The sequence below is a fragment of the Falco biarmicus genome, chromosome 1 (assembly GCF_023638135.1).
Source record: "Falco biarmicus isolate bFalBia1 chromosome 1, bFalBia1.pri, whole genome shotgun sequence".
NCBI classification, from domain to species: Eukaryota; Metazoa; Chordata; class Aves; order Falconiformes; family Falconidae; genus Falco; species Falco biarmicus.
This window is the reverse complement of record NC_079288.1, coordinates 16,457,427-16,470,401: the sequence shown is the minus strand read 5'-3', so window position 1 is coordinate 16,470,401 and position 12,975 is coordinate 16,457,427. Positions and strand designations below refer to the sequence as shown.

Here is a 12,975-nt window from a genome sequence, read left to right as displayed (position 1 = left end):
GGCGGTTTTGTTTCCTAGTCCCCTTTCAGCTTGTCCAAGCACAGAGGCACATTGCTGAGCCCAAGTCTGTAGTCAGTGACAACGAAGTTTTTGCAAATGCGTATTGAATGGCTGAACTGGCTGCCATTGCTGGATTTGAGGCAGATATTTTGGATGCCTTGTAAATAGGTAGAGAGCATTTATAGGATTAAAACAATATTTGGGTTTTTTTTCCTATTCTTGTGCTTTTTTTTCTGTTTGTCATACACGTTGTACCTATCATCCGTTGTGTTAAAACTGCTGTACCTGCAGCGTGTTTTCTGGCAAATTACGGGATCTTGGGTGAGTAGTCTCAGCTCTGATCTTTTTTGGGGAGGAACCACGGGCACAGTTGGCTCTGGCAAGCAGCAGGAAGGACATGGTTTTACTTAAAATCTCTCAATCTGTACAAGCAATTTTGTGGTATTTTTGAGTCCAGATGTAACAATGCTTCAGATTAACCGTATAGAAAAGGAATTGAAAAATTTCTGCTTCTCTCTGTAAAATCCTTTTGAAAGAGTACCACTGTGGTTTGTCCCCTATGGCCCACACAGAGGGATAAACGCCTGGTAGCCCTAACACTATTGCTGTGAACGGCCCGGTTCCCTGCCTGCCCCTTGTCTTACCCATTTATGAAATTAAAAGATGGAAATGGAGTATCAGGTAAGGAGAAGAGCAGTTTTGGTGTAAGGTGACAGGCTGGTGGCGAGGTGGGCCCAGGGCCTGCCCACTGCCCTGGGAGCCCTTTCTGCCCGTGTGTGGGGCAGCACGTCGCCTGGGTGGTGAAGAGGCTGGAATGGCTTATTTTTTCTTTTTAAATATTAAGAATATCAGGGCTAGGCCAAGGCCAGGACTCTGCAGAGCGCTGGTGCTCCTGTTGCCGGGCTGGGTGGTGCCGGTTGTTTGGCCTGGGGCCTGTGGGATGCTGCCCCTCACCTCACCAAGGCTGGGATGCCCTAATGAAGCGGTTCCGATTTTCTGGTTAATTAAGGCCCTGTCAGTGCAGGCCACGGGGGTCGGCTCCCCTCAGGCTCGGGGGCAGCACCAGCCCTGCCCTCGCCCCACGGGGTGACCCGGCTGGGCCTAAGGGTGAGGGGACTGCGCTGCCCTCCTGCCTCACGGCTGCGGGTCTGGCTGGGAGCTGGGGCCGGTGAGGGGCCGCGCTCTGTCAGGGGCCGGAGGGAGCGGCCGGGGCCCGGCTGCGCCCCCGCCCACCGCCAGGCGGCGCTGCCGGGCGGGGCGGAACATCCCCCGGCTGCTGCGGCCGCGTGCCCACCCGGAAGTGGTGCGGCGCGCGCGGGCGGTAGGGGCGGGGGCCGGGCTGACGCGTGTCCGCCGCCACCGGCAGCCGCCGTGCAGGGGCGCCCCTCCGCCCGCCCCCTCGCGTGCCCGCCCCCTGCCGTCGCCCCCGTTTTGCGGCCGGGCTGCCTGTGGGGCCGAGCTCTGTGTCTTCCCCCCGGGCAGGGCCCCGTGCCCGCGGTGCGGTGCGGCGCTGCCTCCTGTCGGCTCCGCCGCCGTCTGAGGCCGCGCAGGCCCTGCCCCGCTGGAAAGGCCTTCGGGGCTCCGATGGAGCAGGTGCTGAAGCACAGCGCCCGGTGGGCCGCGGGGCTGCCCCTCGCCGTCTGCCGGCCGCGGTGGGCAGCGCTGAGGTGTTGCTCCACGCGGGAGCAGCCGTCGCCCCGGGCAGCGCCAGCCGCGGGTGGGCCTGAGGAGGGGCCGCCCCCCGGCGGGACAGGCCGGCCGCCCCCGCCAGCCCTCCCGGCGGTCTCCGGAGCGGCGGCTGGCTCCGGGGCCCCCCGCGTGGGCCGCCCGTGGCACAAGGCCGAGGAGCGAAGGGGCAGGCCCGCGGCAGCCAGCCGGGAGCGGTGGGGCTGGTCGGGGGGTGACTTCTCCAAGGCGAGGAGGAGGCTGAAGCAACAGCCTCTGTCCGTCGAGAGGACTAAAGGCTCAGAGATCTTATTCGGGATCGCGCCGTGTTCCCTGGCCCTCTCCCAGTCGAGGAGGGATCTGTTCAGGTTGTTCCTCAAGCAGAGCAGCGGCTCTCGGCGGCTCGTTATGAGCGAGTTTGTCCTTCAGGCCACGGCCCGGGGAGTCCCTGTGCACCACGTCACCAGGCGAGAGCTGGATGCTCTTTGCAGAGGTCGGGTCCACCAGGGCGTCTGTTTGGAGGCCACCCCTCTCCATTTCAAGAGTTTGGAGGAAGTTGAGAAGCCTGATTTGGGGGATGAAGAGAGTCCGAACCGACAGCTGATTTGGCTGGTGTTGGAGCAGATCAAGGATCCCATGAACCTGGGGGCACTGCTGCGCTCTGCGTACTTCTTGGGGGTGGACAGAGTGGTGGCAAGCCAGAAGAACAGGTACGAGGTTGGTTATCTGCGCCTTAAGCTTTTTGCTTGCTTTTCCTGCTGGCTCCCAAAGAGGTTTCTAGCCTGCATTGCTCGGTAGCTTCTTCAGAGGGCTGAACTTGGGCAGCTGCTGCTTTGCGTTGCGCTCCGCAGGGAGGCTGCAGGGATGTGGTGTTCCAGGCTAGTAAGGAGCCTCCCTGGGTACTTTCTGGTTTAACACATTTTGTGTTTCAGTTACCCATCTGTGCACAAAACTGCTGTAACCTATTTCCTGCGCTAATTTCTCAGCCCTCCTATTCTCCATAGGAAAATGTATCTGTGTAGCAGCGAGATCTTTAGTGGACTAGTTGGAATTGTGTTGCAGAGGCAGGAGAAGGAAACACAGAAATAAAAGTCTCCCGGATTTCTTTTTTTGCTCTCACATGACACTTTTCCTTTCTTTTTTCCTTGCAGCTGCCCTTTGACTCCGACAGTGAGCAAAGCTAGCTCTGGAACTATGGAAGTCTTCGACGTCTACAGCACAGATGATCTCCGGAGCTTTTTGAAGGTAGAATGTTCCACGGTTTTTTTCCCCTTTCCTTTCAAGAAACCTCAATTATTGCATGTATTGAACAGAGAGGAGGTACAGGAAGAGGACTCGAGTTATTTCCAGTGTCCTGTGCTCCCTCTCTGCAGTCCTGTTTGCTGCCGGTGGTCTGTGCTGTTGGACCACCGCTGACAGGCATGCACCCCCAGTCCCATTCCATCGGGTGGGGGAACAGGTCTGAGTTGTGGGTCATTTTCTGGAAGGTGGCAGTAGCTGGGCAATGCTTTATCTATCTCCCGTACTCAGGATGCGAGCTCGCTAACATGCTCAGGATGCGAGCTCGCTAACATGGGGACCCGTGGGGTAGCGCTGCTGCCTGCGGCAGCTCTTGCCTGGCGTGTGGCGGAGGCAGCGTCCTGGGACCCAAGCACATGATGGCAGTATTGGGCAGCCTTTGGAGCAGGGGAGAGAGGCGAAACCGGGGCTGGTGCGAGCTGCAGGGAATATTTTTACACTGTACTTGTGTGGTGAGGTGAGATAGGGCCCTTTGAAGAAACACGCTGCAAAAGGAAGGGGAATGCACGTGGGAAAACGTGATTTAAACTGAAACAAACCCATGGGTGTTGCTTTGAATCGGCAGAGTGTGTCAGCCCTGTGATAGCACCGTGTGATTGCCCTGACTCCTCATGGAGGTCCCCTGTGCCCTGGCTGGGCTAAGGACCATCTGAATATCGTGTGTGTGCAGAGCGAGGAGCTGCAGGTTCTCATCTGCCCTCCCCTGTTCATGTGGGATCCCCCAGACTGGGGGGAGCAGTGGAGTTGGAGGGTTCAGCCCAGGGAGGGCAGAGGCTGCAGATCCTCAGGGAAGCAGAGGCACCCAGCCTGCGCTCCCAGGGTCACTGTGTGCCAGTGTCCCGTTTAGGAAGAGCTCGTCACAGTCTGGTGTGACCGCAAGAGGCCTCATGAGCAGAGGTAAGCCTGGACTCTTCACTTGGTGCTAGAAAACCCTTGCCCATCTGTACAGTAGGTCTGTGGCAGGTGGAGCTCTGGATGATGGTGAAATGAAAGATACATAAAATACATTGATATCTAATTGAAACAGCTGGATGAATCACTTTGTTACTGTAAAGCTTGAATTATTAACATTTTCAGCCATTGCAGCAGTTCATTTAATTGGACCCAGATTCACTGGCCTAACCCTTGGCATTGCCTGGCTGGTGTAAATTTGATATAACATAATGTAAAAAGTGCCAGTTTCACAGGAAATGAAGCTGGCAAGAAGCAGCGGCTCTTTTATTGTTAAAATGGCTTTCCAAGACAAATAATTAAGGCTCTTTTTACTAGGGTGTGGAAGGGAAGGCTGGTTCTTTGATTATGTGAGGCACTGAGTGCTGAGTGCCCTGCCTTTTATATGAGCTGATTTTTGGCATCTGAGTTTGAAAATGTGCACTTGTGTTTGAAAACGTTACTGTGGGCTTCTGATGGCTGAGCCTGCACTTGAGAACTTCCACTGCGTTGCTCCATGGATTATCCTTATGCTAATTTGTTTAACGCTACTCTTTTTGTATGCTTTCCTGGCAAAAACCTTCCTAGAACTGTTGTATGGGCAAAAAAAAAGGCTTTTCAGTTGCTGTTTGTTTGCTTGCTGAACTAGAATAAAAAGCAGAAGGGAAATTACTTTTTTTTTCCTTTTTTTTTTTTTTTCCCCCCCTTAAATCAAGCTTTGTGTGCTGGTACAGGGAGGACTTTGGTGGTAAAAATTCAAGGGATGCCAAAAAACTAGAAAAGCCAGTTAACCTAACTGAAAATGTAAAAAAAACCCCACAAAACAAAACAAAAAACCAAATAAAAAAATGGGTGTTTGCATACATGACTTAATTTCTTTTTAAGCTTGAAAAGTAGGCAAGTTTTTAACGCTTGTTCCCTTTCCCTTTCTAGGCTAAAACTGCAGAAGGCTGGGAAGTTGTGGGAACGGTCAGCAAGCCTGAGGAGGTGGAAAACGTTCCTGTCATCAGCTGCTTGGAATTCCGGTGGAATAAACCCATTATTATAGTAATAGGTATTTCAATTTAAAGAGCTTTGGGCTTGGTGGAGGTGCACGTATGAGGGACTGATCAGGGGGATGTTTCACTCCAAAGCTAATTGCAGGCCTGCTACATTACATCACAGTTTGGTCTGGACAGGACAAACTGAGCAAGAAGTATTAGAATGAGCTGGCTGCAAATGAAACCAGGAGCTGACAAGCCTCCCAGTAGGAACTGCAAGGACAGGCCAGTTTGTGTAGGTGAACAGGGAGTTTAGTAGCTGCAGAGGGTCTAGGTGACAGTTTCCAGTGGCAGGACAGATCTGGGTCAGGGTAGCCAACAGTGTGTTGTTCTGTGTTGTGTTCTGGGGCGCTTTTAATCCTGTCCTGAAGAGCCCTGAACCTGGATTTTTTGTGTTGGCAAACCACAAACCTGAGTGAGACACCTAGAAGGAACGGGTTTGCGCTTGCTTGGCTGAGGCTGTAATGGTGAGCTGTGCCATGTCTTTGCTCTGTTGTGTTTCCGCTTAAAAAAACAGGAATATATCGCTGTGCTCAGGTCTGGAAAGAAGCATGAGGAGCTGTTGCTGGGATGGTCTGAACTCAAAGTTGGGCTTCGTGGCACAGAAACCACCATGGAGACCAGGCAGTGGCTGCTTTTGTATGCCTAGGAGAAGGCAGGAGCTGTTGGCTCCTGCAGTACCAGCTGGAGGAGTGAGTGTAACCTGCTCCCTGCCAGAGCTGTGCGCTGTCTGAGCAATGGGTGCCACTTTCCTGAGCACCTAGACTGGGCAATTCCTGCACAGCCCTCTGCTTCTGCCCCCTTTGTGCAGAGGATACTGGCAAAGAATGCTGTCTTTCGTAGGTAGAGTATGGGGCTGTGCAGCCTCCCAGAAGTGTGAAGTGAAGGGAGCAGTGGCATCGTGACAGCTAGAGAAAGAAATTCATCCAGGAGTGCTGCTCTAGGCACCCTTGTGTGGCCATGGTGTCGCCCCCCCCCTTTGTGTCACCTGGCAGACACGAGAGCTGGTTTGAGCTTTTACACTTGGAAGTAGTGTCATGCTGGCGATGAGCCATCAAGGGGCTGTAATCCTGCCCCGTGCTGCGGTTTTCTTGGCTCAGAAGACATTCCTTTAATTAAAATGTTTATTGAACTCCTAGAAATACTGACAAGACAACACCGCAAATCTGGCATCTCTACAAGATGTGTGGAGCTATATTATAAAGGGAGTAGGGAGGCTGGCAGTGCTGCTGATGGACCACAAAGAAATGCATCGCAGAAACAACGACAACACCAGGAGAAAGGAAGGGGGTGAAAGTGGCAGTGGTGTCGTTACCTTGAATTATGAGAGATTTCTCCAGGAAAAAGTCCAAATATCCTTTTGTCAAGGGAGATTGGAGGCTGATTGGTAGATGCATGAGGAGAGCTCCCGGACCTTGCAGCAGTAATGATTTCAACTCTCTGCTGAGCACTAACTCTTTGCTGAAAAGAAAATTGAACATTACAGTCGTCTGATGCTGAGGTTGTTTGAAGAAACATCCTAGATCTGAATATGTAGTGTACCTGCAGCTACAGCGAGCAGCAGAGATAATTTAGCATGGTAGTGAGTTTCCTAGCATTGCACAGATTGTCTTGTAAGTTAAGCATTTGCAGACTTGAATTCACCCTCCTGGCATCTTCGCTGCCTTGGCAGGGAGTGATTTGGACAGTCCAGTTTAATGTTGTCTGCACTGGAGTCATTGCCAAAGGTGACAGGCAGGCTGGCTGCCCTGAAGACTGGGAGCCTTTGCGAACAGGAACAGATTGGGAGCACTTAGATGGCTGAGTAAGAAGAGTTTCTGGGTAATTTGTTCTTTTTACTCCTTCGGTCTTTAGCTTGGGGTTTAAGGCTGTTCACGGAATTGTTGGTTTTATGGAGATGCTCGTTTTGCATATTTCTCTTGAACTGCCAGCGTGGATGCTTCTGCCTGGATTTGAATTTCTTGCACTGGAGCCTGCAGTTGTTAAGGTGCTGTAAATTGTAAATGGGACAGGAAACCTGTTCTGTCATTTCAGCCAAGCTCTAACTCTGGTCTTTGAGGCCTGTCAGTGAGGGACAAAGCTAAGAGATGGAAGTCAGAAATCTGAAGTGGGAAATGTTTGGTTCACCAGTATAAACTAGGATTTAATCTGATTCAGTCAGTGCTCCCTCCCTCTTGTCACAGTGTGCAAGTCTTTCTGCCCTGAATTTATGGTTCCTAATTATTTTAAGCAGCCAGAGCCATAAAAAGCTTTGTAAAAGCTGGAAGCAAAATTGCTGCCTTTATTAGGAATCGTAAGACCCTTATCAGGGAGAGGAAAGGATTGCTCCAGGAGCTGTCACGCCTCTGGCAATAGCTGCTGTCCCAGTTGGAGAGTCCCATGAGAACGTGGTTTGAGAGGCTCAGGAGGCAAATATGACTGTAAGTTGTAAAACTTTTCTGTGTTGAATCAGGAAAAAGTAGGATTTTAAATATATATATAATAATTTTTATTTTTAATTATTTCTTGAAGCATCCTTAGAGAGCCACAGTCTAGCGATGAAGAGGCAGGCTGGGCTGTGGGAGGCCTGGCTTCAATTCCTTGTGTCACTCGGGCTTCCCCCATGACCTTGGACAACTCACCCAGGCCTCGTCTGCACTGCTGGCTTACAGAAGAAGGAAAATAATGGTTAGGATGTGATTTTGGTTTTCTGAAGGTTCATTTACCCCAGCCAAAGGATATTTTTGCCTGTATGGCTTATTTCATGTGGGAAGGTGATGCAAGATCCATTACCCAAGGCATTCTTTTCCTTACCCGAAATGCATCTTGCCAGTTAGATCAGAGCAGCAAAATATGAGACTGGGCTTCAGCTTCCAGCCTGTGAAATGGGATAAGAACACTTTGCTACCCTGTGCGGGCAGAGGGGTGTCATGCAGATCAGTGCTGAGGGACCTGCTGGGGAGGTGCTATACGTAGACATTGGGGGAAGAATTTTGTGGCAACTCAACCCAGCAAGGAGCTCCTTATAGAGGAGTGAGTCTCCAGTGGCATAGGAAGTGCCTAAAAGCATCCTTTAAACTTCATGTCTCTAAATCTACGTGAGCTGAGCGAGGCCTTGGTGACAGCGCTGGTTAGGCAGACAGAGGCACAGAAGCCCTGGCAGGCAGCGTGTGCCCCGGCAGTGCCGTCCCAGGATGAGTCTGGTGTTCAGCTGGGGTTGGGCTATGGCTGTGGGAGGGGATCGTGTGGCTTCCAGCGTGCTCAGCCTGTTTTGTGAGAGGGTGAGCACGTCTTCAAAATGAGCTGACTGTTCCTGCAGCCATGTAGCTGTCTGTGTAGCTCTAAATAATGAATGTGGAAGAATTCATTGGGGAGCCGAGTGGGCTGGGAGGTCTGTGGTCTTCTGCATTTTCACTTGTCTGCGCACAGGATTGTTTAAAGCCTCTCCCTTTCCATTTCCCTTTGTGACAGTGTGAGTCAAACAACTACTAATGACCTGGGATAGATTTCAACTCTGTTTCACCAGTGTATCAGCCCAAACATATCAGGGCTGTTGGATGGTTTAACAACTAATCAATTGAAGCCTCTGGTTAAACTGTCTGCATTCACAAGTTGCACCCAGATGGTGGTACTGTGCGCTGAAAAGGCTGAACCCGTCACTATCAATAGGGATGTGGGGTTTGCTGGACCAGATCAGGCCTGTGGCCTCTCGTCTGCCTTGTCCCTCTGGCAGCAACCCGTGTACGTGGTCAGCCATCTGCAGGCACGGTGGCTGCGTGCAGAGGGGAGCTTTGCAGTCACATTACCAGGCTCTGTGCTTTACGCTGTGCGTGCAGGCATGTTGCACAGGTATTTCTCAAAACCACTTCAGATACTTAAGAACAGGTCCAGGGAGGCTGGAGTGGGCCAGGAAGGGAAGGCAGGTAAGGTGCCCATCTTGCCTCTGGTAGTTCTTGGCTGTTGCTGATGGGAGCTGGTGAAGTTTCTGGTGGACTTAGGGGCAAAGGTGTAGTTGTGATAGAGCATTAGCAGGAACTGTACTCGGGAGGGGGGAAAAGGGACGTGGCACCAGCTGTGAGCTGACCTGAGTAGTGCCTTTCTTCTGCAGGTAGTGAAGGTGATGGGCTTTCCCTAGAGACGCAGCTCTTGTGCCATCGGATGCTGGCCATACCCCCTGGCAGAGTGCTTCACCCTGGGATCGAGTCACTGAATGTCTCTGTTGCTACTGGTAAGAACAGTTCTGAGCACGGAGGCATCATTGTCCAAATTTCTGTATTTAAAAATCAAATATCCAGGCCCGCAGAATGATTTTCTTGTGGTTTAAAAAAGATTTTCTTTAGTTAGTTAGTTTTACTTTCCTACAGGTATTCTCCTGCACTCCATCTGCAGCCAAAAGCTGAGGCATAGTGATTGAAAATGTTTTTTGTTTGGCGGGGGACGCTGCTCGGTGTTCCGTGGCTGTGCTCTGTTGGTGCGGATATGGAAGTGCTCTTTCCAGGGTCTTCGCCGTCACTGCAAGTTACGGGGGGGTGTCCCGTTGATGCGAGCTGTGTCTTGGCTGCTGCACCATACCACCAGAACCCTCCTGGCTTAATGCTGAAGTCAGACACCTGCACGTACTGAGTGACACCTGCCACTGGCACCTGGGAGGAGCGGCTGTAAGGAAGGCAGACAAAGCTGGGTTTTCAAAGCAGCCAGCCGTGTACTTCGTTCTTGCCGTTCCGTACTCACTGTGATGGCTGCGAGCTTCGTGCTTGTTGCACAGGGGACTTTGTATGTCACCTGTGCTGTGGAGAGAATGTGGGCTGAGAGCAGCTGTGCCCACCCTGTGCCCCCTGCCTGAGCCCACCGCCCCCCTAGCAGCTGAGAGGGTGCAGGCGAGAGCCAGGTGTGATTTGGGACAACTTGGTAGCAATTTCTTCATGATGAGGCGGTTTCTCTGTTCGATATTGCTGCTTGAATGTCTGTAAACACACCAAGTTGTACTTGGTTGTAAAGCAGATCTGCAGCGCTGCCGAAAGATGGACACGAGCTGTTAGGAAACAGCTGTAGTGGGGATAAATGCAGCCCATTGAAATAAAGCCTCTGTAAAGATTGGTAGTAGACTTGAATCAATCCTTTTTGTGTCATATATAAATCCGGGGTGTGATTAGTGGAACAGAGCACTTCTTTCAGGTAGTAAGAGGAATCAGGAGCTTGTTCTCTTCTGGAGAAGTTTCCTTTCCTTGGTGGGCCTGATCCTACTGGATGCTGAGCTGCCCCAGCTGCACGGTTCCGCTGATGGCATGGGGCTAGGGTGAGGGTGGCTTCGTTTGCAAATACCCTGGTTGAAAACCAGGCTGGCTAAATTATTGAGAACCAAATGAATGTTATCACTTAGCACCTTAATTATTTTATTTAGCTACTGTGGCCCTTTGCACAGGATTCCTCATTAACACTTAATTTACAGTGCCCTTTAGGGATAATTTCAAACAATTCAGCTTAGTCTCCCCCCTCCCCCCCCTTCCAAATGAACAAGTAAATCACTCAGAGTGACTAATTAGGACTTTCCTTTGAGCTAAATGAAGTCTGTAAACTGGTCTGTGGATGTGGAGGATTTTCCCATGCATCCCTGGGAGGACCTGGCCGGTGGGTGCTGCAGCCGTGGGTGGCTATGGGGCTGGGGACACCCCAGGTGCCAGGGATGGGGGACAGGATGGGACACAGAGCTCTTGAAAGGTGTCATGTGCTCACTTCTGTGGCTGCGGTGGAGAAGGGTGCCTGGCACGGTGGCGTGCATCTTGGGCTGTGTCTGCCCCTTCACCCACTCCGGTGGAAAAGGACAAACCCCAGATCCCTCCGAAACGACAGCCGTCGTGCGAGCTGGTCGCAGAGTGACGGTGAGCGGGTGCATGACAGGGGCGACAGCTCTTGCGTTGTGTGGGCTGCATGTGGGTTTGGTCTGGTGGTTTGCTTGGTTGTTTTTTTTTTAAATGATGAAATAAAAGGGCTCCGGGCCAGGGAGGCTGTAGGCCAGCCCTGTGCTGCAGCAGCTGTGGGTGCCCCAGCAGAGGGTGCCCGTGGCTCAGATTTCCTCATTTTTCTCAGGAAAGATTCATCACTTGGGGCTAACTGAATCCTTCCTTCCAAGCAGCAGGGATGAGGCTAAAACCATTTCTTTATTCTTGACCTGTAGGTAAGTATATATATTTCTGATATCATAGGAAGTGCACTTTCTCCTTTTTGCTTTTATTTGTTTATTTATTTAAGCAGTACCTTAACAGAGGAGATGCTTCACTGGCTTTGTGTGTGTTTGGGAAAGCCGGGCACCATCAGACTGTGCTTGACCATGCTGGCTCACCCCCTCTAATGAGGACGCAAGTGAGTAACGACAGAACAGCTACTTTACTCCTGGAAGGCACCCAAAAAGCTTTGAAACCTCAGTGCCTGCAGCAGCGCTGCCGACAGGTTGGGTGAAGTAGGTCAAAGTTCCCGCAGTTACTTGTCCATTGCTCCAGCAGCCATTGCAACTCCCCTACAGATTTCCCCTTGCAGCTGCTGCATCCCCAGAGCACCTTGATTTGGCACTGAAGTATCGGACAAGGCTTACTGGGAGTTGCGTGAGGCTTGAGTTTTAAGAGACAGGAGTTTGAGCGCTTAACTAGGGCTGCAGCTCAGATTTTTGTGCTTGAGAGCTGCAACACAGTCTTCTGTGAGCACAGTAGATCCCACTCCAGACAGCTCTGCTGTTCACGTTCAGCCTGTTTCCCTTGGTGGAAGTTTTGGCCCAGATTTGTTTCACTGGGATTCTGCTCCGCTATCAGCCAGATGTATCTGCCATGGCCAATGTATCTGCCGTGGCCAATGCTTTTTCCTTTGCCCCAGCTCCATCCTGCTCTGGGCTGAGACCCGCAAGGAACATGGGGACCTCTGCACACTTGCACCTTTGGAGATGGAGCTTTGTGCTGTGCTATTTGCCCCGGATCTAATAAATGAGTTCCATTAATTGGATCATTGCCTGCTTCTCCAGTTAATTTCCTGGATATTTTTAAATGTTAAAATGTAGTTTTTATAGTCTTTCATTATTTTTAGCCTTAAGCTTGACTATAATCGTCCCTGTAATGTAACTGTAAGAAAACTCCCAGCTTTAAATCATAAAGGAGGACATTAATTGTCATTTTTTTGTGTTCATCAGCAAGATCAAAACATGCTTCCTGATTACTTCTGTTTGTACATACAGTCTCTTTGATGTTTAGATATGAATAAAGTGTGTGTGTGTGTGTAGTTTGAAAGTCAATTCTTCCCTCCCTGCTGCTTGTCATGGATTCCTTTTGGAGGCTTATTTACCAAATTGATTTTAAAATTTACTAATTGCCCTTCCAAAATGATTTCTCAATAATCAAAGTGTCTCTAAGCACAGTGACAAAATATTTGTCTTCCTTGGTTCAGAAGACACGCTTCGTGCCTTGGCTTTTTTATCCTCAAAACCGGGGCGAACACAAATTTTTTCACCTCCCAGAATCAACTCCAGGGAGAACTGGTTGCAAGAGAAGCTCAGCGCATGCCCCAGGTTTCACTTTTGTGCACAGATCATCAAGACGACCGAAAAAATCGTAATCCATCAAATCCATCACTGGGTCCCAGGGAGGTTTCCTGAAGCTGGAAAGGCTTTGGGACAGAGAACACCTTTGTCTTTGCAAAGCTCGAGGTGGTACCATGGCTGAAGGGAACAGCGGGGGGGGGGGATGCTGGGCTGGGGCGGGAGTAGCCGGTGCTGGAAATGCCACCCAAGAGGCACCTTCCTCGCCGGTGGTGGGGAATCCTCCACCGCGCCACAGCCACAATCTGAGTTTGTAAATGTAATCAACCTTGAGGTCTTGTTACTTCCACAGGTGCAATTAACAGTACCATCTGCTAATCCGTGATTAACGATGTTTACAAATATGCTACAACATGTTAAAATGTGCTGGCACTTTTTTTTTTCCTTTTTTTTTTTTTTTTTTTTTTTTCTCTCTCTCTCCCTGTTCCGGCACAGGAGCTGTGCCGCCGGCAGCAGTGCAGGAGGGCTTTCCCGGTGGAGGGC

The 12,975-nt window shown here is 50.9% G+C and overlaps 1 protein-coding gene across 3 annotated transcripts; it reads left to right on the top strand.

Moving 5' to 3' along the window:
* The first annotated feature begins 1,313 nt into the window (after nucleotides 1-1,313).
* On the top strand, nucleotides 1,314-10,016 carry MRM1 (mitochondrial rRNA methyltransferase 1). Of its 3 annotated transcripts, XM_056357683.1 has the most exons (5): nucleotides 1,316-2,375; nucleotides 2,817-2,910; nucleotides 4,828-4,948; nucleotides 9,022-9,141; nucleotides 9,278-10,016. In XM_056357683.1, the coding sequence occupies exons 1-5, from the start codon at nucleotides 1,585-1,587 to the stop codon at nucleotides 9,325-9,327; spliced, it is 1,176 nt and encodes a 391-aa protein (XP_056213658.1). In that variant the 5' UTR covers nucleotides 1,316-1,584; the 3' UTR covers nucleotides 9,328-10,016. The 3 variants fall into 3 exon arrangements, with proteins under 3 accessions (XP_056213668.1, XP_056213666.1, XP_056213658.1); XM_056357693.1 differs by lacking the exon at nucleotides 9,278-10,016 and having other exon boundaries at nucleotides 1,314-2,375; nucleotides 9,006-9,116; XM_056357691.1 differs by lacking the exons at nucleotides 9,022-9,141; nucleotides 9,278-10,016 and adding an exon at nucleotides 6,074-8,997 and having other exon boundaries at nucleotides 1,314-2,375.
* Nucleotides 10,017-12,975: the final 2,959 nt, after the last annotated feature.

Coding starts and splice junctions, on each gene's coding strand:
- MRM1 (XM_056357683.1), top strand. CDS start 1,585: ATGGAGCAGGTGCTGAAGCACAGCGCCCGGTGGGCCGCGGGGCTGCCC. Junction 2,376..2,816: donor GTGGCAAGCCAGAAGAACAG/GTACGAGGTTGG, acceptor TTTTCCTTGCAG/CTGCCCTTTGACTCCGACAG. Junction 4,949..9,021: donor ACCCATTATTATAGTAATAG/GTATTTCAATTT, acceptor TTTCTTCTGCAG/GTAGTGAAGGTGATGGGCTT.